Source organism: Monodelphis domestica, chromosome 7, assembly GCF_027887165.1.
Source record: "Monodelphis domestica isolate mMonDom1 chromosome 7, mMonDom1.pri, whole genome shotgun sequence".
Lineage (NCBI taxonomy): Eukaryota > Metazoa > Chordata > Mammalia > Didelphimorphia > Didelphidae > Monodelphis > Monodelphis domestica.
The window spans coordinates 263891677-263919643 of NC_077233.1; the positions used below are offsets into that span (position 1 = coordinate 263891677).

Consider the following 27967-nt stretch of genomic DNA (forward strand, 5'->3'; position numbering starts at 1 on the left):
ACTTAGGCAAGAAACCTTTCCCAATCCCCATGAACTCTAGTGCCTTCACTCTGTCAGCTTCAATTTTTTTCCCTGTATATAGCTTGTTTATAAAGTTGTTTTCACATTTCCTCCTCTTTTGGAATGTAAGCTCTTGCAGGCAGGCACTGTATCCCCAGTGTTTTAGCAATGCTTAGCACACAGTAAATGCTTGCTGACAGAGCTTTGTGGTTCTGAAGAGTATGAAACACAGCACTGAGGGTTGTGTTGCTTTTTCTTCACCATAAATGATTACTTTAAAACTACTTCATAAGTACTTTTATTTCTGGCTTATCCCTGCTGTATTGATGGCGGAAGCTGTCCAGCACAGTACTACGTTTCTTAGGCTGAGGAGCCAGCTGGAATGTTTTGAGGGGGTGAAGGTTATCTTCCTAAAGGGTTGGCTTGATTGGAAATTCTCTCCCTCCTCAACTCCACATCCTGAGTTGAAATTCAGCTTCCTAGCGGTGAAACCTTGAACAAATCAATTCGCCTCTGTTCGCCTAGTTTCACTATCTGACAATGAAGATTACTCTTACTTTTGAGGGTTTTGGTTTTTTTTTTTTTTGAGACTCAAATGAGAGAATAATAGTATAAAGCTGAACAGGCCCATAGTAGGTGCTAGATAAATGTTAGCTATTAACATCATTATTAAATGTCTCAGCTAAAATATCCTCTTAAGAATCTTTCCCGAATGCTTTTAGTACCTTCCCTCTGAGACTGCTCCCAATTTATCTTGTATAAAGGGTGTCCCTAAAGCCTTAATGCTGTTATGAAAGTATTAACCGCTTTGGAGTAATAAGACTTTGGGGTGCCGTTTTCACGTGGTCTACCCCATAGGACTGGAGGCTCCTTAAGAGCTGGGACTGGGCTTGGTTTTTCTTTGTTATCATAATCCCTAAGGAAGCCGCGTAGTGCCTGGTACCTAGCCAGGGTTTAAGGAATGTGGTTGATTGACTGACTGACTGACAGATGACGGCAACTGTAAGGAAATCCTAAACCAACGTAGGGGTCTTTTCGTTAGTCCCGGAGTTCTGGCAGGAAGGTGTGGGACGCTTGTCCCTTTAAAACTCCGCCCGGGGTGGGGCGGGGCTCTCTTCCGGCGGACCGCGCGCCCGCCCTGGGGTGGGGAAGAGAGTGAAAACAAAGAGGGCTCGGCCGCTGGAGTGGGGACCTGAAGCTCCTCGGGAGTGTGGCGCGCGCCCGGCTCCGCCCCGCCCCGCCCGTGAGGTGTTCTAGGAGGGGCCGGAGAGTCGCTCGCGCGCGCGCCTTGCGGCCTAGTCCGTCTGGGTTGCGGCGGCCGCGCGGCTCTTGGCTGTCGCGCCGGCGCTCAGAGTGCGGGCCGGGTGGGCGGGGAGGCCAGGTAGGTGAGAGGGCAGCAGCAGGGAGGGGGGATAGTGCCCCGTCACCCAGCATGACGCCTGCTGTGGTGGGGTTTGTGTGCAAGGGCGGTCGGGGTTGGGAGCGGTCGTTTGAGGGGTGAGGAGCGAGCGGCCGGCCTGGCTCGGGGCAGGGGGGCGGGAGATTGACGGCGCGAGGAGGCGGTGAGCGAGTCCGGGAAGCGCGGGCTCAGCGGCTCTTTCCTGTTGTGACTTCTGGGATGGGAGGAAGGAAGCGCCAGCTGAGCCTCGCGGTCACTGGCTCGGCGGCGGCGGCGAGAGGCGGATCCGAGTGGAGGAGGCGGAGGCGGCGGCGGCGGCTGCTGCTGCTGCTGCCCCGGCTGAGGCCGAGGAGGCGGAGCGGTGCCTGAGCTGCTGGCGGAGGAAGTGGCCGCGACCATAGGACTGCGGGGTCTCGGAGCGCGGAGAAGCCGGAGAAGCTGCTCCGAGGGGCGGCGTCTCCACCGCAGGTACGGCGGAAGCCTGCGCGCCCTAGACTTGGTCCTGGGGGGCGGGGAGGAATAGAGTGAGAGAGAGCGGGTGTGTGAGAGAATGTGTATGGTTTTGTGTGTGTCTCGGGGAAGGGGCTATGGGCAGTAAGAGAGTGTGTGAGTGGGAGAGAGTGTGTGTCGGGGAAGGGGGCGCCTCCCCTCCCCCCAGGGACCGGGGCCAGGTGTTGTGCGAGAAGGAAGGGAAGAAATAGGGGCAGCCCTTGTTTCCTCCTGCGCTTCCGTGGGTTCGGTTCGTAGTTGTAGGTGGTAGTGGCCCTGTTTTCTTGGGCTGGGGGAAGGGGAATCTAGCCCTCTGTGCCCTCCCACTCCCCCCTGCTCCAGCCGCCGTGGTGGGGGGGGGGGGCGGCGGCGGCTGTCCTGGAGTAGTTCTCTTTGTTTTTGTTCGCTGTCCCGTGGGGTGTTGCTGGCCTGGGATCTCCTCCACCTCCTTTGACAGCCAGGAAAAATTGCCTGAGTACTGCATGCTTCCACCCCCTCCTCCCCAGAGGCCAGGCTCAGGTGCAAGGCTGTCTGCCACGAAATAACATTCTCTTCTCTCCCCCCCCCTCGGCCCCCCCATCTATGGAATGGTATACTAGAAGTGCCCTGGTTGGTGGCCTACTGGTTTAAGGGGTTTGGGGGGGCAGGGAAATTTTTGTTTTGAGATTAAGGAAGTTTCTCTTGTTTAGCAATACATAAATAGTCCAGGGAATGTTTTTTTGAGGAAGTTCATTGCTCTATCTCTATTTTTTCTCTATTCTCTCTTTTGGGGTTGAGAAATAAATGCATTTTTTCTTTTGGAACGGGTGAATATGTGACTATGGGATACTCTTTCACTTGGGGCAAGGGAGTATTAATATTTAGTGTATTGCACATGGACAATTAAAATGTTTTAAGTTGCATTTATATGACGTAGAAATGTGATTAAGCCACTGTAATTCTCCCCTCCCCCCTTATTAAACTTGGCATCATAGTCTTAACCATCCCTTTAAGAGACAAAAGTGAAAAGTGTCTTCAGGGAGTGGAGAGGGAGAAAACATGTACGCATACAAGTAGATACAAAGTAATTTGGGGAAGAATACATTCATTGGTTACTGGGGGAGATCAGAAAAGTCCTGCATAGAAGGTAATACTGGAAATTGAACATGGAAGGAGACTTAAAGTTTCTGAGAGATGGAGATAAAAATAGCTCCCTTATATTGTGATTACTATGTGCCAGGGACTGCTAAAAGCTTTAAAATGATCTCATTTGATTCCCTACAACAATCCTGGGAGGTAGATGCTATTATTACCCACTTTTTATAGATGAGGAAACTGAGACAAACTGGTAAATTGACTTGCCCAAGGTCATATAACCAGTAAACCTGGATTTGAACTTGGCCTTCCTGACTTTAGGCCCAGTGCTTTATCTTTGCTGTCTAGGCATGGGAAAGAAACCACTTGGGAAGTGGGAGATGGAGTGGTATAGGTAAGAGGAACAGCAAGAAAAGCACTTCCACTGAATCAAAGTGTGCTTGGAGGGGAATAATGTGTAATAAGGCTGGAAAGGTGGGTCAACACCAAGTTGTTTAATGGCATAATTGTTCCTATAATTAAGGCAAGGGACAGAATACATTTATACTAACTACTTGTGCTGCCAGTATTGGTAATAAGTGAAATGTAGGAGCTGGGTAGGTGGTGAAAGGGCTCCCAGAATATTTTTTGTTTACTAATTGTCTATATAGGATCCATAGTATTATAGTTCTAGAGTTGAATGCAATCCCAAAGACTATTTGTTCTACCCTCTCATTTTATAGAGGAGGAAACTGAGGCTCAGGAATGATAAGTAATTTGCTCCATGGTGTCTCACAACTGGGAGCCAACAGAAGTGAGCTTCAACTTGAGTTAGCTTTCTTAAACTACATAATATTTTAAGTATGTGCCAGATAATATAAGCTTATATTACACCAATTAAAATAAGATGAGCTTTTTAATGAAAGTATATTAAATTAGCCTAACTTATTCCAGAATATCTGCCTATTAATTCTTTTGAGAATCCCTTAGTAGATTAAAATATCCTAAAGCCAGAATTTATCACCTTTCCCCACAGTGCCTGGCATATAGTAAGCATTTAATAAATACTTGTGATAACTTTGAGCTACATGGGAGGAGGGGGAAAGTTCATAACAGAGAATGTATCCCCAACTGATGTGAGTAGAATCAACCCTTCCACTCCCCACTTCATACCATGGCAAGATTTTTGTCATTTTCCCTAACTTTCCAGAAATGCTTGCTCAGGGATTGTTACCAACTTTTAAAAAGAAACTATCTTTGAATTTGGATTATGCAATGGTAGGCCATAGTTTAAAAAAATTATTATTTTGATAAAATTAGTTATAAAACCAAGCTAACATTTGAAATAGGCTGAGTGTTTTGCTTGATGATAAAGCATCATAAAATGATGGTGGATTAAAATAGCATACAATTTGATTTATAGTGAATATTAAACATTACCAGTTTTTAGTTGGGCTGGAAAACTTTCACTCTGAAAAGGTCTTGTTGAAACTAATGAGTGAAATCTAGACTCATCTATGTAAATTGATTAACAAACTTGACACAACTTCCTATTACAACATATAAAAAAATTGGTTACTTGAAGTAGTAAGAATTTAGTAAAGAAAAAAACAGATTTATCCATTGTGTAGTTGCTAGTTCAATACCAGCTGCTTAAAGTGAATTGAACTTTCTATTGTCCACATGGTAGACTATCTGTATGTACCAGCTGGTCTTGTGAATGCTTATATTACATACACATCATACATTAGTTTTCTCACTTCCCATTTACTGAATCACAAAGGATTCATTTTACCTACTTTGTCATAAGACTCAGTGCTATTTTTTTGGAGTTAAATTTTGTTATAGTAAATCCATTAATAGAAGCCAAATCTTTGTGAGTTAGATATATCCTTTATATTTGTATTGTGAAAATAGCAAATGAAAAAATGATGAGCTCAATTAGGGAAAGAGAGAAAGGAGTTATTGCTATCACCTTCCCCCTTAAATATTTTTGTGTCTTTGTATTTTTTAAAAAACTTCAAATCCCTTTGTCTCAGAATGGAGCAGTAAGGTCTAGGCAATTGGAGTTGAGTGACTTGCCCAGAGTCACACAGCTAGCAAGTGTTGGAGACCAGATTTTATCCTGGACTTCCTTTCTCTAGGCTTGACTCTCTACCCACTGAGCCACCTATTTATATTTTTATGAATATTTATGCTGTTTGAATTGAGGTCTGTAAGCATTATACTTAACAGAACAAAAGAACTTTAAAGAGCTCAACTAGATTTCTCACAGTCAGGTGTAGTGTAGACAAATTGATTTGTGCTGAGTAAGATTTGTATATGTCAAAATCTTGCTTAAAAAGATCTCAGTAATTTGGCATTCTGGGAACTCTCTCCATGCAGTGTGATGATAATAAAAGCTAACATTTATTAATGCTTTCAGATTTGTAAAACACTTTTCCTTAAGTAATCTCATTTAGTACTCAAAGCAACTCTGAAGTAGGTATTCTTCCTTTCATAGATGAGGTAGAAGAACTTGGGGTCATACATCTAGTGCCTGGAGACAGGATTTGAACTCTGATCTTTGTGGCTCCTGCATTCTTTTCACCAATGTGCTCAGTTGTATCAAAGTGCTGCACATTTTCCCAAAATGCATGCTGACTTAATATAATAAGAGATCTATATAAATTGAATCTGATATTTTGAGAGAGGGGGAAGCAAGGAAATATGTAATATTAAATCAAGATTATTTCTTGGTGTGATCTAACAGTAGGAATGGTAGTGTCAAGAAAACATGATCTTTCTTGGCACCCAATAACAAACCCCAGGTGTTTTCTCTTTGCCCTTAAGTAACTTGGGCACAGGAACAGCTGAGGTTCACACTCAAAATGACTATTCCAGTGCCAGTAATCATCTTATTTTCAGTTATTAATATCAGCTTCTTATAAGTGTCAGCAGTTTGTGAAGGGAGCTTTCCCTAACACTTGATTCTTATTTTTTGTTACACATTTCTCCACCTTTTTTCAAATAAGAAATAGTTGGGAACAAATAATCATAGTTTACTTGCTGCATTAAATAGCATAGATACAAGTAAAACATTTATATAAACAGGCTTTCAGTTTTAGGATGATACTAGGACTATTTACTTTTCTTTCCTCATCCTTACCCTCTACATGCCTTTTTAGGGGTAATGAAAAGAAGTTTACAGATGGGCAGTGGGGAATAGTTGGTGGTTTCCATAAATTTAAGCACCCTAATATGGAGGAAGGAGGAGAGTTCTGATCCATCCTCTGCTGTTTTATCCCAATGAATCTGTCACTGGTACCCATACACTCTCAACAGCATATGGCTTGCTTCAGCTCAACCACCTCCCTCTAGATCTTCATCATTTTGTCTCTTGCTAGACTCAAAATCCTCCCAAAAAAGTCTTTTTAGGATGGACTCCCTCTCATTCACCATGAATCCCCAGGCTAGTATAACCACTTCTGAGCAAAATGAATTGTGGTCAGTGTGTCTCCTTTTAAGAAACCATCTCATTAGCCAACAGAATCAGAAAGATTTTGGCTTCCAGAATTCTCTCTAGATTTCTTTCTGTTTCTCTATTATCCATTTTTCAGAGGAGGGGTAGACTTTAGTACCATCAGATGAAAGTGTCATTAGAATGCACATTCTTAAACCCTTAATGGTTTGGAATAATTAGAAAAAAATCAAATGAGCTTTGTTTATTAGTTTAATAATAAAGGGGTTGGCAGCTGGGTAGCTCAGTGGATTGAGAGCCAGGCCTAGAGATGGGAGGTCCTAGGTTCAAATCTGGCCTCAGACACTTCCCAGTTGTGTGACCCTGGGCAAGTCACTTGACCCCCATTGCCTAGCCCTTACCACTCTTCTGCCTTGGAGCCAATACACAGTATTGATTCCAAGATGGAAGGTAAGGGTTAAAAAAATAATAATAAAAATAAAGTGGTCTCTTTCCCCATAAAGAGAAGTTTCCTACACTTTACAACTTCAGGAAAGTATGAAAGCAGATATAGCACTACTAGACTGTTCAAATTGCAGCCCTCCTCCCCTTGCATCGAACTGTTTGAGCACAAATATTTATTGATACAGACATTGTATTATGATTCAGGGAATAAGAACTAGATTTGTGTTTTCATTGGCATAAGGTGAGGAAATGCCACCTACCAGTGAAAGGTAACACTTTTTCTTCAACTCCCAAGCATGGGAGCGATTAAATGACATTTTTAGGGTCATACAGCCAGGACATGTGAGGGATAGGACCTGAACCCAGGACCTCCTGGTCCCAAGGCGTGCACCCCCCCTCCCCCCCCAATCCCCTACTATATGTTACCTGCTTCTGTTCCCTCATTTTATAAGAGAATGAGGCCCAGAGAGGTGGTGACTCACCATGGTATGTTGTGAAACTAGAATTTGTATTCAGGTCCTCTGACTACAAACTGAATGCCTAAACACTGACACCTTCAAAGGTAGTATTAATGCTATAAAAGAGGTAAAGCCAAAGAATTTTCTGGGAGTTGACAAGAGAAGAGAAGGAACTTTTGGCAAAAACTTCTAGCAAAGTCTTTATAGAGGTTTTTGTCTTTTGACCAGGTCATTAAAATACTGGTAGGAATTTAATAGTCAGCAATTGATAGAGCACATTCTAGCCTGTTGAACATTAGGGAAACAAAGAAATAAGGCTGAAAATCTAAGTTGAACTGCTTCTTTTTTTGATTTTTGTTTTATGTGCTAATGCTCTTCTGCATTGCTGTGATCCTTCTATTATGAGTCATCTAGTTGTAGTTAAAGGAAAATTTAAAAATTGATTATTATTAGTTATTTATCATCACTTGATATATATACACATATATGTTAGTTATTTTGATGTACTTTTTATTATTTTTAAATAACCTGATGATATATAGATTGTAACAAATATATAGAAGAATTAGATACAAATGCTCTATTTGGAACAAATATATAGAAGAATTGGATGCAAATGCTCTCACTGATGAAAACAAATTACTCTTTGAAATGAATTGTGAGGGTGATGGAGGGTGACTTGTGCTTAGGTTTTTTCCTGTTAAGATCCAACTATAGGAAGTAGTCAAGACAGTTCAGAAAATTCACATTTTCGGAAACTTTCTAGGAAATTACTTCCTACATAAAGTATACTACTCATTTCAGAGATTATTTATATAAGAAATTATAGGTCTATCCTGTTAGAGTTCAGTGTAGTTCATTCACAAATAACAACTTCTTTAAATTGGGAACTAATCCTGAAGATTCAATACATGTGTAAGGGAGTTTGTAACAAAAATTTTTTTAATTGAATTAAAGAATTTAGGAAAATAAAATTAAACAAAAAACGAACATAAATCAAACAATAAAATTAAACAAAATAAAACAAAGCTGTGCAGCTTTGTTTTGGTGTATATACTGTATGATTTGTTAATTTACAATTTACTTTGAATCATTTTTGCCATGTTTCTGAATGTTTTTTTAGCTTATACCATTTAGTCAGTAGCTTCAATTAGAGGATAAATACTATTCTATAGAAAATATTAGGAGAGAAAGGAGTTTTTTTTTACACAAACAGAATGATTCTTTTAAGTTTATCATATCGGTTAAATTGTAATCATGTGTTTTTTCCCCCTTTTATATTATGTCCCTCCAACACATACACAGGTTGCCCCTACCTCCATTTATATTTGATGACTTACTTTGAAAGAGTTTCAAAATCATGGTAAGGAAACGGTTTGTTAAAAATTACAGCATTTATTATATCCAGTCAGTATAAGATGGTCAGTGTTTTTTCCTTTGGTGAATGCATTTACTGTTTTAAGGATGAAAATGGGAAGAGAGAATTTAATACATAAAAATTTACATTGAAAACAACTCTTGGGGAAGCCCATCTATACCATTACAATAGATATGCACCTATATTGTCTTAGTTGTTCCCCAGAGTGAGAAAGTGACAAAGCTGAATTGAGTCAACTTGAGACACTAAATGAAATCCTAGCATTTAGATACAGTAACCTACTGCCCATAGAATTATATACTTCTTTTCCCCAAATTTTTAATGCATTGGACATAGGAAAAAAGCGCAGGGATAATCTCATGACTGAAGAGCTTTTTACCATCCAGATAAGAGGAATGTCATGATAAAAACATGTAGCTAAGGGTTGGTCTGAAGTTACTTATTATCAGAGATCTTTTCTACTTTACCAAGATTTCAGATTCTGTTTTTAATAAGATTCTACTTGAAATTACTTTCCATGTAGGGACCTGCTGTGACAGAGGCTAACACAAAAGAAAAAGTGCCAGTCTGAAGAGTGTGTGAAATTGATTACCTTGATGGGGGAGGGGGCTCTAGGTGTTTGGAATTTGGAGGAGATGACTGTGGCTGGTAGAGGAGTTGATCTCTCAGGCTCCCAGTATTGAGAAGTGGAAGGGAGAGGGTGAAAAAAAGACTTTCTCCTGAGGGTTACCCACTTTTCCTACTGGTGACTAGAAATCGTTCCTGCAACACTTCCAATTGAAGGGATTTTCTGAAGAGAAACCCGAGCAGACTTTACCTAAGCTCCTGTTGCCCAGGGATGAGTCAATCTGACTTTCTCTCAGGGAGCTTAGACTGCCAAGGCCTGAGTCCGTCCCCCCCCCCCCCCCCCCAACTCGATGAGGGAAGGGAAAGGGTTTAGAGATAGGGACCCCCTTTTCCCATTCTTCCTAGCCTGTTATTCCTTTTGTATTACCTGATTGAATTGACATTAAAAGTTATCTGTTCCCCAAGCTGAGTGTGAGTGGACAGATCAAGGGGAGACCCTTTGTTCTCGAGTAGTGGAGGGGGGAGGACAAGAGTGAATTGGGGAGAGCAGCTTTAGCTAAAGAGGGAAAGCAGAAGGGGGAAAATCTTCAAATCCCCTCTCCTCTCTCTGAGCCAACCTAAACATCAGCTGTCTCCCCTGTACCCGGCTTTGAGAAGGGGAAGGTCTCCACTCTTTTCCTCTTAATACTGAAAGGCTGAACCCCTCAGGGTAGAAATTAACCCCCCTTTTTAATACACTGCCTAAGAGGGGGATTGTGATGGTAATCACTCATTACTAACTATGAACAGCATGGTCAATAAGGGTTAGAAATGAGTTTATTCTTTAATAAGGGATATCTAACAGTATGGAGTACAGTGTTGATTGTAGTTTACAGGAGTCAGTGACAATTATAGTTGATAAATCAGTAGCAGTGAAAATGCTGCCCTGAATAGTATCTTTAATATAAGCATGGTAGTAATGGTTGGAGAAAAACGTTGATGGAAACAACTTAAATAAACATGCAGAAAAATGTGGCTCTTAAGGTCCTAAGTAGAGTCTTAGAAAAAATATTCAAGGTGAATCCCTTTTCTTGATCAATAGACCTATGTTAATCCTTTGTAAGTGACATCTGTTGCTTCTGGTTCCGTGACATAATTGAAGAATTGTATATAGTGTCAAATTTAGTTGATAAATTAGCTTGTAAAGTCCCCCGCCGCCCCCCCCCCCCCCCATGGTCTTACTCCCTGAGCAGAGAAGTGGGGTTGGAGTGATATGTTAGATTGAAATCATACGTAAAAAGGCATGTCTTAAGCATTTACTATTGTCAAGCTCTGTTAAATAAGGGGAATATAAAAGTAGAAGTGGACTCTGACCTGAAGAAACATGGTTTCTAATTATTTAAACTTGGAAAGTTACAGAGAAGATATATATATATATATATATATATATATATATACACACATAGTTATATAGTTTTATATACTCGATTATGATTCCAGAACTGAAAAAGGAGGAGGTAGCTTGGAACAACTGATGATATGATGACTGAGAAATAAAATGAAACATGGCTGGACCTCCCTAGAATATAGAGAGCTGAGTGGGGCCTCACTAGTAGAGGAAATGATTGGGGATGAGGAGAGTGGCAGTCTTTGAGTTTGAAAGGGTTAAGTTTTCTGGAGCATGGTCCTTTGTTCCACTAGGAATTTCTGTTTGAAAATGTGCATACTGTAAATACAGAATAAGACCTGTCACTATCCTGATTGTCCTCTTCCTGGTCACCCCCTCTCTCTTTTTTAAACCCTTACCTTTATCTTAGGTTCAATGCTATGTATTAATTCCCTGACCTAAGATCAGGAAGGGCTAGACGGGAGGGGGGGGGGGGGGGGGAGTAAGTGATTTGCCCAGGGTCACACTAAAGTATCTGAGGCCACCGATCTCTGGACTTGGCCTTCAATACACTGAGCCACCTTGGTTGCTCCCCTGGTCACCCTCTTCTAAAGGCACTCTTATCTAGCCTTTTAGTATCCTTCCTAAACTGTTGTGAACAATACTAAACAAAGTATCACATATGGGGTCTCATCAGAGCAACATTTGGAATGATTTTCTATCTCCTGAGAGCTCTCTTTAAATGCAGCAAAGATCATATTAGCTTTTTTGACTGTGGTATAACAATTCTAACTTGAACTTGCATTCTGTAAAACTCCTAGATATTTTTCAAACTAATGAAAGTGAACACAGTCCCCAGACAGATGCTACAGATGGGTATATTATATAATTCCCTGCATAACCAAAAGAAACTCCATTTTTCAAACTAAAATCTGGCAATTCAACATCAATGAAATTTTCACTCAATATGAACTAGTTAAATGGGGAGTATCCTCTGGAGGTGAACTGGGGGTGTAATTCCCTGAGTACCAGATAACCTTTGCTGATCTTTCTTCCAGGACAACTTAATTTTTAATTACCAAAGTGACTTCAAACATATTTGGAATTTCTTCCATTAGTCAAATTTCCAATTCCTGATTTTAGCCCAAGGACAATGCTTAGGTATGGTATGTTCATTTCAGGTTGTCTACATAAAATTCTTTTCACAGTCCCTTTTCTGGTGGACAGTTTTACTGTATATTCTGCAATCTAAGAAAAATGTGCATTTGCAGTGAAACTATCAGAATATAAAATATATACCTTTTTTAATGAGAAAAATTGTATGTTTTAATTCAGTAAATGTTTTTAAGTGTACATGCATGCTTTGAAAAAGAAACTTAGGAGAAAATTGTTTTTTACTCTATTTGGGACTTTATTGCTCCGTTGTAGTAGCTTTTGTCTTGTTTACCCTTGATCATATTCCCTAAGCTGTTCTAAGACTTTTTCATTTGTCCTTAAGACCACATTTGCAAACCACTTTCTATGTCATTTTCAGTTGGTATATTGCCCTAGATACAGGTATGCTGTTCTTGCTTTGAACTGCTCAGAAGATTTAAACCATTTGGGTAATTTGCTGATCTTACCTTCTCTCTAAAACCAAATCTCTTTCTTTATGGCATTTGAGAGTTAGAAGAGATTTGAGGCTATATAGTCCAACCTGTACTTTAAAAAAGAATCCCCTCTACTTTGACAGCAACAAGTGATTATACAAGTCTTTTCTTGAAGATCTCCAGGAAGCAGAACCATATCAGACTTCATTTATATTGCATTTAGTTCTAGGCACCATGGTTTAAAAAGGACATTGAAAAGTTGGAGAATGGCCAGAGGAGGGCAGCCAGGATGTTCTGTGAAAGGTCTTGAGTTCATGGTATGAGGATTGGTTGAAGAAAATAGGCATATTTAGACTAAATAAAAGAAGAGCCAGTGGGATATGAAACTGTATTCTAGCATTTGTAGTGCTGTCATGTGGAGGGAGTATTAAGACTCGTTTGGCCTCAGATGGATATTGCAAAGAGGCCAGTTTAGAATTCATGTGAGGAAAAAAAACCCTTTCTGATAATAAGAGCTATTTGAAAGTAATGGCCCACAAGAAATAGTGAATCTTGTTGAATCTGCCTGTTCTGCCACTCTTCTCTCCAGGTTTTCAAATAGAAAGTGGACAAATACTTGTCAGGTATGTTATTAGGGAATATATTCATGTGTAAATTAGATTAAATGGCTACTTAGGCTTCTTCCAACTCTAACATTTTGTGATTCTTTGACTATTGTACTGACTTTTGTACTGACTTTTAGTCATATTCAACTTATCATGACTCCATTGGGGGTTTTCTTGGCAAAGATACTGTAGTAGTTTGCCATTTCCTTCTTCAGCTCATTTTACAGATGAGGAACTGAGGCAAACAAGGTTAAGTGACTTGACCAGGGCCATACAACTAGTAAGTATTTTGAGGCCAAATTTGAATTCAAGAAGATGGGTTTTCCTGACTTCAGACAAGCCTCTCTATCCACTGTACTACCTACCTGCCAATTCTGTGACCTACACTCTTAAAAAGGTTGATTAAAAAAAAATGTAAATGTAAGCCCACACGTGTGCTTATTAAATTCCATCATTTTCAGCTCATTCTTCTAGCTTATCTCTTTGGATCCTTATTCTGCCATCCTAAAGTATTACCTACTCTATCAACTTTGTGACATATGTTGGGGAAGGGTGCCTTCAGATTTTATTCATATCACTGAAAACATTTCTTAAATAGGGCTAAGCACAGGTCCTTGGAGTATTCCAATGGTAATGTTCTCTCCCAAGTTAATATTGAACTATTAATGGCTACCCTTTAAGTCTAGGCATTTAATTCTTTTTTATTTTGTTTTGTTTTATTTTATTTTTAAACCATTCCCTTCCCTCTTGGAATCAATACTGTATTGTTTCCAAGGCAGAAGAGTGGTAAGGGCTAGGCAATGGGGGTTAAGTGAATTGCCCAGGGTCACACAGCTGGAAAGTGTCTGAGGTCAGATTTGAACCTAAGACCTCACATCTCTAGGCCTGACTCTCAACCCACTGAGCTACCCAGATGCGCACCCCCCCCATTTAATTCTAAAATTTTCTAAATTTTTTTTAGCCTACCTCTCCATCTTTATCACAAGAATAGAATGAGCTACTTCTATCAAATGCTTTTTTAAATATCTAGATGTAAATGATACCACCTCTTAACGTTCCACTTCAGTAACCCTGACCAAAAAAAAAAAGTGATGTTAGTCTGGCATAACCTGTTCTTACTGGAGCCACATTGGTTTTTTGTAATGATTTACTTCTTTTTCTAGATGTTCAGTAATCATTTCTTTAATAATACACATATAATATGTTACATGGGAAATCATAGGTAGCCCTTTCCCCCATTTCCATTTAAAACCAATTTTATTAGCTAGTCTCCAGACAATTACAAAAATAAATTTTATTGATCTTCTTTTTTTCTGCTGTCAGTGCTCATTTCCTAACCTGATTTGTGTTTATGAAAAACAAAAACATTACATTTCTCTATATCTAACAGTGTAGAAAGTATTCTGTCAGAGTAGTCACTCTCACCTTACATGAGGAAAGGACTATATTTCATTATATCTCCTTCAAGATCTCCTGTTTTGTTGTTGTTTTTTCAGTTACCCATGGTTAGTTTGGTGTTCATAAGCTTTTCATTTACCTGTTGTAGGAATGGGTTGTCTCGTTTCTTAGTACTACTTTGTAATATATCAGTTTATATACATTTTTCTCACATCTATCCAAAGTCTTGTAATTTATGGCATAGACAATTCGCTACATTTATGAAGAGTGTTGGTTTTTTTAAAAACTATTTCCCAAGTTGGTGGAGGATAACTTTGTTTCTAATTCTCTGCAGCTACAAAAAGTGCTGCTAGGAATATTTTGAACATTATCCATTTCAGATTTTGATTTCTTCTAGATAAATCTTTAGTCAAAGCCTTGATGAAAGGCATGTACATTTGAGCTACTTTCCTTCCATAATTCCAAATTGAAATAAAGCTCTATGAACATTGTGTCTGTATCTGCTTTTCCACAGCACTTCTTATATTGGCTGTTTATCTCCACCCCCCACCCCACCCCCCTTTTTTTTTTTGCCAATTTGCATGGTATGAGGCAAAACCTGAGTGGTTTGAATTGGCATTTCTCTTCCTGTTGGTGATATGGACCATTGTGGGGTTTTCCTTAATGGACTTCCCTGACCAGCAGGGTCCCACAAGGGAAGGGGCTCACCTTTGTAATGGGACCGAGGAGAGATAGGGACCGAGAACCAGGGTGGAAATGAAAGACACCGACAAATCAGTGATTGGATAGGGCAGGCAACCCCTATGATTTTCCTTAAGGCGGAAAATGAGGATAATGGAATACAAGGTGGTTGAGGAGATTAAGATAGAGAATGCAGGCCGAGATGGTTACAGCCTCAGGGAAGGAGAAGGTCAAGAAGAGAGAGACATAGTCATTGAGGAGCCCAGTGGAGCTCCATGGAAGGGAGAAAGGCCAAGAGGAAGTTCATGGGATTGCCTCTGAATTTATTCATGTCCTGCTTGGGCGGTACTCCCAAGGACGTAGTAACCACATCACAAAGTATAGACAATTAAGATTGGGTGGCAAGGTAGAGGGAACACCTTTTGGGCGTGTAGGACATAACCACACTTTCCCGGGCAAGTCTCCGAACATCTTAATGGACTTGTGTTGGGCAATAGGTCTCGTGATCAGGTCAAGGTTACCTTCACAAAGCTTATCGGTAAAGCCTCATGCTTGGAGACACAGTAGTAATACAGTCATCTATATTTCATAGATGTGAATATGCTTGGGATGCTACAACCATGTTTTCATAGTATCATTTATGACTTGTAATCTTTTGAAAATATAGTCCATATCCTTTGACTAATCTTTTGTAGTCAATTCCTTGTAAAATTTGAATATTAGACTTTAATCAATATTTGATGGAATTACTTTACTGTTTCATTTTTAATTGTCTTCATTTGCATTAAACTTCTTTAATTTTATGAAGTCAGAATTTTCTTCTAGTTTCCTTCTGTACCTTTGTTTGGTTAAAAATCCTCTCGTAGGCATGACTGCAAAAAGATACTTGATCTCATTCTCTTCTAATTGCGAGTTGGGTGGGGAGAAGAGTAGAAAATATAAGATGTTTGTTTAAGCCTAATTTTCTCCAGACTGCTTTCTAAGAGTTTTTATAAAAGAGGAATGCCTTCATCCATGTCCTTACTTTTATCTAATTGGGCTTATATTGTTTCTATTTTCTTCTGTTTTTATTTGTCTAGTCTTTCCACTGATCTACATTTCCTTTTAAAAGAAACTAGTACCAAGAAGTTTGGGTGACTGCTTTTATAATTTAACATGATGCCACAAAACACTTTAAATAAGAGACATCTAAATAATAGAATATTAATTGTGTGTGGTTAGGGCCAGGCAACATAAAATTGACAATACTTGCTAAATTATATTAAAGTAAGACCCCCTATCCCCCTTTAGCAGTTGGAGTTACCCAGGATCAGTTCTTTTGCTTTCACTTTCATGGGGGTAGGGGATTGGGGGAGGACTTGAGGTAGAAGAGCACATACATGTATACTGGAGTCAGACTGGAGCAGAAGGGTAGGAGCAGGGAGAGAGAGCACATAAATATATGGGGTCAGCAGTTGTTTATTTATCCAAGGTTTTCAGCTATTCATGGTAGGACTTAGAACAGGAACGACTACAAAAAACTATAGAGTTAGAAATAAATAAAAGTCTAGAGCAAAGAATCTGAAATCTCTAGGGAAATAATGAAAAAGAGTAGAAAAGAAGGGGACCTAACACTACCAGATTTTAAACTGTATCGCAAAGTAGCAGTCATTAAAACAATTTGATATTGGTTAAGAAAGCAAATAGGTACAGAGTTTAGTGTAGTGATCCTACCCAAAGATCCCAGCTTATTGAAGTCAGATAATTTGGCAAATGTTGGAAAGCAATCTGGCAGAAACAAGGTAGAGACCAACATCTCACTTTGTATGCCAAATGGTCATGTTACTTAGAAATAAAATTACTTGTCAGGTTTATGACTAGGAAGAGTTCATGGTCAAGTAAGAAATAAAGATTATCACAGTAGGCAAAATGGACAAATTTGACTATATATGATTTTTGCATAAATGAAACCAATGCAACTAAAATTTAGAAGAGAAACATGTAAGTAGATGGGGGAAATTTGCAGTTAAGATCTCTAAAAAGGAACTATTTTAAAGATATACAAATTTATTATCATAAGAGCCATTCTCTTGGTAAATAGTTCCAAGGATATGAATAGGGAATTCAGAGGAAAAAAATTCAACCTATAGCCATATGAAAAAAATTATCTAAATCACAAATGCAGAAATCTACATTAAAACACTCAATCTCCCTCACATCCATCAGGTTGGCAAAGTTGGGAGGAGGATCACAAATGTCAAAGGACTGTGTGAGAACTGTTACCTAAGCATTGTTGGTAGAGCTGTGAAGTGGTCTAGCCATTCTGTAAAGAAATTTAGAACTATGTCCCCAAAGGTATTAAAATGTACGTTGATACCACCTTTGACACAGCAACACTGTTATTAGGTCTATATATACCTCAAAGAGATAGAGAAAAATGACTTGTATGTAATTATATATCTCAGCTCTTTTTGTGATGCCCCACCCCCCAAAAAAAGGAAACACAGAGGATCCCTATCAATTGAAGAATGAGTGAACCATTCCACATGTTTAAAAAGTTAATTTGCCCAGAGTATGTGTATACAGGATGCGATTCCATGTCAATTTGACTTTCAGGGACCCTTCTTCTTGTTGGTATTGAATAGCAATTCTTTGATTTCTGTGGATTTTGCATCCTGCTACCTTGCTAAAGTTTTTTATTCTATTAGTTTCTTTAATAATCTTTTCTAAGAAACCATTAGAGGTTCCAAGGCTTTTGATTTCATTCTTTTATTGTAATAGCTAGCATTTCTAGAACTAGGTTACATGTAAACCCCATTTGCTCTGGGAGTCTAGTGTTTATTCACTGCGAACATTGCTCGCCTTTTTCAGTATACTTTTTTTGATTGCATTTAAGAAAGGCCCCTTCCATGCCTATGATTTTGTTTTTATATTTTTTAATTTAAAATTTATGTTTATATGTCTGATTTTTTTTTAACATACACAAATACCGTTTTAGTATTAAAGGACTTTTCTGCATGTGTTGAAATATAGACTTTATTATCTTTGTTTATATGATTATATTAATTATTTTCCTAATATTAGGCCATACTTATTTCCCCAATATGATTCCAGTTTGGTAATAACAAATTACTTTTTGAATATATTTAAAACATCTTTTTGCTAGAATTTTGTTTAAAATTAATACATTTAATGTTCACTAGAGAAATTGATTTCATGGTTTTCTTGATGTTTTGTCTTTCCCTTGTTTGAGTATTGAGACCATACTTGACTTATAAAAGGAGTTTAATAAAATACTTTGTGTTTCTATTTCTGAGGTTTTTTTTTTTTTTTGCATCTTAGGGTATTATACTTTAAATGTTAGTTGATTTATAGGTTTAAACCTATAAGTTCATATAGCCCTGAGGGTTATTGATTGGCTTGCTCATTTTCTTTCTAGTGTATTAGTTTTATAAAAACAAATGTGTTTCACTGGCCCCTGTTAGATATTTTTATTATATTTAATGTTAAAGTGAACAGACGCAGGTAGTTTTTTATCCCATATTACATTTTACAAGGATAAATATCTGACAATATTAAATGGGCAATATAAAAATCCAAGGAAATGAACATTATCACAAAGAAACAGTAGGATACATTGTATATACATTAATAAATACCTTCATCAAGCTAGCATACATTGATATATAGTGTATATTCCTAGGTAAGGGCCCTTTATTCCTTTTAATTTTTATGAGCTAAAAATTAAAAAAATATATCAGGACATCTCCCCATCTTTTTATTTTCCTTTATCATATTTTATTTGAAATGTTATTTTTTTTTTCAGTCTATTTCATTAAGGTGAACCTCTAATGTGGATTCAATTTTGTTGAATTTTTAAAATTCTTCATTGAGTTCTGTTTTCTTCATTGAGAGCTATATAATTTATGACAAACATTCCTAATTTCTTTAATTTTATTTCTCTTTTGAGCCATTCTTGAATTTGTCCTTCCATGCTATGCTCTCTGTGGAATTAAAAAAAAATTTATCTTTAATTAGGAACAGTTGGTTTGTCCTTCAAATTAGAATATTTTTAAATTGAACTTTGGATTCTCTATGAGGTTTTACTTATTTTTTTTCCCTCTGTTTAAATATCTTTGCTAGCTTATGTGCTGAGATTTCATTGAGGCTTCTCTTGAAAAATAGATACAGAGCCGAAAGGGTCCTTAGGCCATTAAGTTCAACTCATTTAACAGATGAGGAAATGGACACCTATTTGTTTAAGGTCACATAGCTAGTAAATATAGTAGTCAATTATCCTATTGCTGATACACTTATTTTCTTCTTTAATGGTTGAAAGATTGAAGAATTTTGGAATTCAGAGACTTTTGTTCAAATCTTGTGTCTTGATGCTAGTTGAATGACTATGGGCAAAGTCACTCACGGTCTCTAAAGCTTATTTTACCACTATTTCAATCACACTTGAAACATGTGTGTGCTCTTGAACTCTCTTTTACCTCAGATCAACTTGCTAAGACCTATCCATTCTGCTAGTTTTTCCCACCTATCTCCTTTCCATTCCTACAGCAACTTACCTAGTAGAATTTTTCCCCTCATTTTTCTGGATAATTATAATAACTTCCTTATTGCTTTTCATACAATTTGAGGTTAGCCTTCCCAGAGTATAATTTTTAGTCATGAAAAAGTCTCCCTGTCCCTCCCTGAAACTTTCAATAGGAATAGCAGAGAGAGCACTTGACTTGGAGTCAGCTGAGAGTTGGTTTTGAATCATGTTTCTGACACTGTATAACCAAGGCATTTAACCTTCTCATCCTCAGTTTCTTATTTGTAAAATAAGCATTATAATACCCGTAGCTAGCCTTTACCTCACAGAATTGTTTCCATCAGCAGTTATGCATGAGTTTGACTCCATGAAACAATTTGTTATTTTTTATTTGTGTCTGACTCCGTTACTTTGAGTTTTTTTTTTTTTGCAAAGATGATGGAATAGTTTGCAATTTCTTTCTAAAATGGATTGAGACAAATAGAGGTTAAGTGATTTGCCCAGGGTCCCATGGCTAGTATCTGAGACCGGATTGGAACTCAAGTTTTCCTGACTTCAGGCTAGAGCTTTGTCCTTAGTATTCCACAGTGGCTGTATTTAAGACTGCTATTCTTTCTTCCAGCTTTTAGGGCAGTGCCTGTCATAATAGACACTTAATAACTGCTTACTTTTTTTTGAGTCTTTGTGATACTTATCTCTTTATGTTCTGCCTGTGCACTGCTTCTTAATCACTATTGCTGTATCTTCATTAATTGTAACCGTATCCCAGGTTTCTGACATGGGCCTTCTTTTTTCTTTATTTGATGAGCTCATCAGTTTCCATTCATTCAGTTTATCTCCAAATACTATGGTGCCCTTAGAATAATGACACTCCATCTACCATCTTTGTGCCTTTGCACTATCTATCCCCACTGTGCCTCAAATGCCTCTTCTTAGCATCCCTGACTTCCTTCAAGATTTAGCTCAAGGAGGCAGCTACATGGCTCACTAAAAGGGTCACTAAGAAAAGCTCTGTGCATTCATTGTCCCAGCTAAATAAAATCTTTGTGAGTCATTTATAGACCAATTGAGATTCTCAATTTGGATCTTAGTATAGGAAACAAGTTGGTTTTTGGAAGTGGTATTAAATAATGGACTGAATCTTTACCATTTCATACTTTAAAAATATATGGAGTGAGATTCCATTGTGCTTATTGTTAATTACTCCCACTTCACCCCCCAAAAAGCATTTGATTCGCTGGGGGGGGGGGGAACTAATCTCTATAGGTTTTTTTTAAATGAGAGTATCTCCTATCCATACATCAAAAGCCTTCCAAAATTCTTGAGAGGTATAACAGCAAAAATAACTATTCAGAAATCAAGTGAGCCATAAACTCTGTGCTCATTAAAGATATTTGTAACTGTAGTGAAGGAGATCCAACAGTGTCCAAATTAAATAGGGAAATCCTCTCTTTCAGATAACATTGTGTTAATTACCACAAAGCCCAGAACATTGGACAGCCTTCTGGAAGAAGTCTATAATCCCTCAGAGGAGGTTGGTCTATATACATCCACATTGTAAAGATTTAAGAATTTTAAAAGAATTTCTGTTATCTAAGTTACAGCATGCTATTAAATGGACAACCTACAGAGCTTTTCCATTAATGTATATAAGACAAGTAATAATTTTACCATGAATTAGCTGCTGCCGCCCCTCCCCCCATAAACATAAGAGTGGAATTTATTTTTGGCAAAATTTCAAAACTCCTTTAATGAACCCCAACCTCCCCAGGAAAACAGGAGGGAAAACAGACAAATTTATTTAATACCAACATTCTACTGTTGGTATGGCAGTAATATGGAATACTTCAGTCTTTTTAGTTAATTCCACACTGAGGATGGTGGAAGGCACTCTAGAAGGGTTTGAGCAGGCTGCCAATCAATAAATCAATAAAGAACTTTGAAAGATTAAAAGATGTCATAAAGGAATTGTCTGATAAAGGAAGAGAAGTTGGCCACATGACAAAAAGTGAGGGATGATGGATAAACATCGAAAGTGATACATTGTTAGTCTTGTAATGTCAGGAGAAAGAAAAGGGGTTGTGGACCCTCAGTAGTAAATGTGGGAGAACCTGAACAAGAGTCCTCAAGTATGTACACAAATAATGGATTTTCATCTGCATCATTGCAGGGAACTTGGAAATTGACGGGATTACATATTTGACTACTATATTAAATTCCTCATGGATATTCATATTAATTTGAAGGGATAATTTATATTAGACAAGTAGGAAACAAATGCTAATTTAATATTTTGCTGTGTGTTTCACTCATGGAATAGGAGGAATAGCTAAAAATGTTTTTTCCCCCAAAAATGATTTATATTGAACTTTAAGAAATATTTTTATGTTTATTTGCATATTGATATATTAGAATTCTCAAGATTGCAAATCAAACTGAAAAGTTACTGAGCCTTCCTCATTCTTGCCCTTTATGTACATTTGCTGGATTTCTAAATGATGGAAGCAAGTAGACTTCTAAAGTTGCTTCCAGAACTAGAAACCTATATTAAAAATCTTCTTAAACACTCAGCAGCCTAGATTTTAACTGCTTTTGTCTAAGTGCATTTACGTTTGCACACAAAAACACATTCCTTCTTTCTTCTTTTCTTCCATCCTTTCCTTCTTTTTTGACCCTTGAGCCAGTAGAAGTAAAGGCAATTTTCTTTTTAAAATACTGGTCTGATATGGAAAGACCAGGATTTGTATTTTAGATTTAGAAAAGATTCTAAAGTTTCTCAGGGACTTAATAAGAAAATAAATTACAGAAAGTTCATTAATAGAAGATAAGATTAGATTTCTTTTTGGATTTTGAGGGAAACATATCTTTCATTCCACAGACCAGTTCTTTTTTAATCCATTGTTTTATGTAATCTATGTTCTTTCCTTTAGACAGAACCTCTTTCATCTCTATGTCTTTGCACTGTCTGTCTGAAATGTTCTTGTCTGCTGTTTCTGGGTTTCCTGTGACACTTAACTAAAGCTACACCTCCTCTAGGAGATCTTTCCTAATATTTCCTTGACTACTACTACTATCACTCCTCACCCCCAACCCCACCCCCCAGTTAACTCTATCTGCTGTGTATTTGATTTAAATGTTTGTATATGTATTGTTGTACCATTCTGGCAGATAGTTATTTTTATTTTTTTCTCTGTATCCCCAGTGCTTAGAATGATGCCCAGCACTCAGTAAGGACTTGATAAATATCTATATTCCCTCTAATTCATTTTCTTCATTTATTTTCTCTTTGTAATACAAGCCCTAACTACTAAGCTGTAGAGCTTCCAGATAATGTGTATATTTGATGAAAATAGTGATACAAATCCAAATATAATTTTAATTTTAAACTCATTTTCTATTTATATCTTTGGAAAGACCGAAGTCTATTTCCAGCACTTCATTGTTAAAGAGATTATGAATTCCCAAAGACTATGCTGGTAGAATATAAACTGTAGCAAGATTTCTAAGTACAGCTTCTGACCTCCTTGAATATCTCTTATCTGGGAGCAGTGTCTCTAATGTGGTTATCACTACAATTGGCATAGATGATGAATTTTTTCCTAGCTGGTATGCAAAGACAAGGAGTTTTGAACTTATTAAAGAGGAAGCTCTATACTTAGCAAAATAATAAATCCATTAAGTTTAGGTTAAAAATTTTTATTTTCATTTTCCAGATTAATTTAAATTTAACCTAGAGGAGTGAACATCATTAAAATTAGTAAAAGGAATCCATTTTGCAGTTTCACATTTGCCATATATATATATATAGAGGGGCGTGGGGAGAGGCAGGCTACTCAAATTTTCTTTCCTCTATAACTCTTTTATTCTCCGAGAATATACCTTACTCCAGTTTTTTCTCAAAAATATTTTCTTTGTATTCTTTTTTATTTTGTACTAGTCTCTTTTATCTTTTCTAACTATATTAACTGTTAAATGTAATCATATTCAATTTGCCTAAATTAAATCTTCCCATAGGATTAATGACAAAGACCCTAGTTGTTACCTTATATAAGGAGTTGTACTTTACTGTATGTATGTAGCAAACGATATGATTTGAAGGCATAAGAGCTATAATGTTGATTTCATTTATATAAAGAGCTCTGTTGTAACGTATTTTTGACTGAATATTTAAGGTTGTATTTTAATTTAAATGAGTGGCAAAGATATCTCAAAGAACCAGAATGGGTACAATACATAAATGATCTCCCAAAATGTATAAGAATGGTTAAAGATAATAGTCTGATCCCACCCCAGTTATTTTTTAAACTATATCATGGTTACCTATTGATTTCTTAACAAAACTTTATTTCTGTAGTGCCCTTTTCTACATTTGCCTGGAATTATTTTGTCACCATCATTGATTTCTATTTGTCACTCTTTCCCATACTGGTAGTTTAAAAAAGAAAAAGTTCCCCATTCTTACCTGGTATCTTTCTTTTTTATCACAAAAGAACAGAACTTTACCCTTAAATTAGTAGGTGATAGGTTAGTGTCGTTGAACATTATTCAGCTCTGAACATGACTACAGGAATTTGAAGTTATAAATAATTCACTTATTGCTTATATTTAATAAGAATTTATATTCATGACAAACATTTAAAATATGTAAGCATTCCACTTTCTGGAACCTTCACCTGGGGTCATGTGATTATGTAATGTATTCTTTTGCTTGAAGATTCCTGGAAATATCAGTTGGTTGCCTTTTTTGTTGAACAGAAGGAGATTTCCATGACCACACAATATTTTCTGATAATTTTTCAAGGAACAAAGAAATATTTCTTCTTATTGAATTTGCCACAAACCAAACCCTATCTTTAAATTTCCTTAATGTGATTCCAATATCTAATCACCTTGAATTTTTTTATAGTAAAACATCAATCTCAATTCTTTTTGGTCTTTAATGATTTCCATTTACATAAAAAAATTTTTTTCCTTCAAAGAGACACAACTATCATAGTTTTCTTTAAGGATATTTGAGTCTAGCATTATCCATCTGTAACCTTTTAAGATTTCATAATTAGTATTTTTAAGAAAAAAAATAGTTTTGTGATCAAAGAAGAGCAAATATTTGTAAATTAAGCAATATGGTTGTGGGTTTTTTCCAAGCTCTAAATTGTCAAAGGTAGCTTTTGCCATAGTATTTGCTTTATTTAGTGTTTTAAAGTGATTGTTGATTTTCTTTCAGTATCGTTAGACTTTTCAAATACTTGAAATTCCCTCATGGGAATTCTCCATAATGGTGCTGTTAGCCATGAACTATCCTTTTCTTCTCCCTCTTTTTCCCAGATCTCTCCCGGGTCCAATTCAGCACCTCTACCTGGCCATCCTAACAAGGTGATTTGTGAAAGGGTGAGACTTCAGAGCCTGTTCCCTCTCATCCCAAGTGATCAGGATACTACAGTTCAAGAGGATGCCCACTTCAAAGCTTTCTTCCAGGTTCTTATATATGTTTACCCTTCCCCTACTATAGGGTATTAGATAAATTCTAGATTATTTCCAGGAAGACTTGACTTGAAAATGGAAATCATTAGGTCATTGTAGGTTACCATCTGATTACTTAATCTCGTGTGTGTGTGTGTGTGTGTGTGTGTGCGTGTGTGTGTGTGTGTGTGTGTGTGTGTGATATCTTCCCACAAGTTATTTCTCTAGTATTTCTGTTTCAGCTAGTTGTTCTGATGAATGATTTTCTTCTTTTGAATTGCTTTTATTTGTTCCCTCAATACTCTTGGCTGCTTTCTGACCTTTAGGTCCCATGTCATTTACCATGTAGGCATAATTGACTTAGAACTGGATAGAGAATGACCCATAGGAAGTACAGTGATTCTTAGTCAAGATAAATGAAAATACTGAAGTGGGAGAGTTGAGTAAGGCAATTCTAAGATTTAATTGTTTTTGTTTTAATCATCATTGCTGCTTACTAAGTGGTTCATTGGATGATGTAATTCTGGAATGGAAAAAAGTATTCTTGACTTGGAGTTTATATGCTAATGAAATTGGGATTTTGAAGTTAATTTTTTATGTTAGGAAACACCCTCTCCCCTCCCCCCTTTCTTAAGAATCATGGACATATATCAAATGCATATTTAATTGTGTTTTGACTAGACTTAAATTCCAAATCATAGACTTCTAGACAAATTCTAAACCATAGATTTCTGAGAAAACCATATGTATACAAAGAGATATTTCTTAAAATGCTACCTTTTGGGTATCTTTAAGATTTCATTAAAGCACAATGCTTACTTGAAGGATGAAGGATATATAACTATAGTAGATTATTATGTCCTTTAAAAACCTGCAATTGGTTACAGTTTTCCTATGGCACAGGAATGGATCTGCTTTCATATAACAGATAATAAAGGAGTAAATAAAGGGGAAAGTCTCAGGAGATAGAGAAGACTGGCTTATAATTTTTACTGATGCTATCAACAGCCAATTTGGTGGAGTGGGTTGATGCAGCTATATGGTTTAGTGGATAGAGAGCCAGACCTAGAGTCAGAGGGTCTTAGATTCACACCTTGCATCCGACACTTCCTGGCTATGTGACCCTCGGTCACACACTTTTAACTTCCATTTCCTAGCCCTTATATCTTATATTTCTTCTGCCTTGAAACCAATGTTTTAAAGTAAACCTCCCCCCCTCCCCACAAGAAATTTTTTGAAACTAACCATTCTCCTGGAAAATAGATTTGGACCTGGAAGGGACCTTCTGAGTAATTTAGTACAAAATAACTTTTTTTACAGATAGAGAAACTGAGGCCCAGAGCATTATGGTTGCAAAGCTAAGATTTTACCCATGGTCCTTCAGCTCCAAAAGCAGTATTTAGATTGTTATTTTCAATCTTACCTAGTAGTTATCACCTCTTGTGTGAAGACTAATGATCTCAAACAAAGTTTCTAGATTAAAAAGCCAGTTGAAAGCTTGTAACAAAAATACTTTGTTGAATAATTCATTGTAGTTAAATATGTGCTTTCCTGGAAGATTAGCTGTTTGCTACTAGAGGCAATTTCTGGAATTATTTGATTGGCTATTGTTGTATGTTAAACTTCTCTGAGAAATGGGGGCTAAGTTGAATATTATATTGGAGCTATTGTATTTTTACCTAATGTATTATCTTAATCCTTCCTTGTAATTTGCACTGAATTCAATCCATGTTCTTTTTTTTTTAAATTTAAATTGATTTATTTAGTCAATTTATAACATTATTTCTTGGTTACAAGAATCATATTCCTTCCCTCCCCCCACTCTTCCCGCAGCTGATGTGCAATTTCATTGGGTATTACATGTGTCCTTGATCAGAACCCATTTCCATGTTGTTGGTGTTTGCATTAGAATGTTCATTTAGAGTCTACATCCCCAGTCATATCCCCATCAACTCACATAATTAAGCAGTTGTTTTTCTTCTGTGTTTCTGCTCCCACAGTGTTTCCTCTGAATGTGAATAGTGTTTTTTCTCATAGATCCCTCCAAGATGTAGGAATACACCTTCTTTTCAGCAGCACATGGTACATTCACAAAGATCGATCTGTGTTCTAACTAGGCAGTAATTACACAGGACTAGTTTATTTTAGTGACCCCAACATCAATAACTAGTACTTTTCTTAACAGTCATTTTTATTTCTTGTGATATAACAAAGGGCAACACTGACTATAGAGTACATACTTAGTTGAAAAACATAGGGAAGGGTGACAGAAGATTGAGTTGTATAAAAGATGTTTGGAGGAGAGAGGAGGACCTGAGAGCATTAAAACACAATCCTAATATCAACAAATAGAACTCAAATAATACAGCTCTGCCAGCTTATATTTAAAAACAAAAACTTTTTTGTCTTTAAGTTTAACAGAAATGAACATCTATACAAAGAACAGAAACATAGTATGGTATATGGCACCAAGAATCTTGAGTTTTTTATATACACACACACACACACACACACACACATATATTTTGCGTGTGTGTATTGACCTTAATTATAACAACACTGCCTGCTTATATCAGTCTTCTTCTGAACTTCTAAATTCTCTTTTGTGTATTTTTTAAATTGTGCTGTTGATTGATTATTTTTTTCCTTTTTTTTTGTGGAAGCACCTCTCCCTCTCAAAACAACAATTTCTTAAAAACCTATTTAAAAAATTAGTCAAGCAAAATAAATCCACACATTGACCTTATCTGAAAATGATATGCTTCATTCTTCATCAGCTTTCTGCCAAGAAGGTAGTGAGAATAATTCATAATCAGTCTTTTGGGGACATGATTTATCATCGTGTTGATTATAGTTCTTAAATTTTTCATAGTTGTTTTTCCTTAGAGTGTTGTCATTTATACCTTTTTTCCTAGGTCTGCTCACTTCAGATTACCTCAGTTTTTTGTTTTGTTTTTTAAATCCTTACCTTCTGCCTTAGTATCAATTCTAAGGCAGAAGAGTGGTAAGTGATAGTCTATTGAGGTTAAGTGACTTGTTCAGGGCCACATGGCTAGGAAGTATCCAAGGTCAAATTTGAACCCAGGTCCACCCAACTC

General features: G+C 37.1%; 1 protein-coding gene across 11 annotated transcripts in view; it reads left to right on the forward strand.

Moving 5' to 3' along the window:
* The window catches only part of RNF38 (ring finger protein 38), a 228885-nt gene that overhangs the window by 145656 nt on the left and 55262 nt on the right, over positions 1–27967 (forward strand). For 2 of the 11 annotated variants that reach the window (XM_056806714.1, XM_056806718.1), the window contains one exon: positions 24735–24884. The exons of 1 other annotated variant lie outside the window; for it this stretch is intronic. In XM_056806714.1, the coding sequence (XP_056662692.1) occupies positions 24735–24884 (150 nt within the window). Of the gene's footprint in view, positions 1–1158; positions 1382–1468; positions 1868–24734; positions 24885–27967 lie in introns of those variants that run through there. 8 more of the 11 variants (XM_007497991.3, XM_007497990.3, XM_007497992.2 and 5 more) reach the window with 8 other exon arrangements.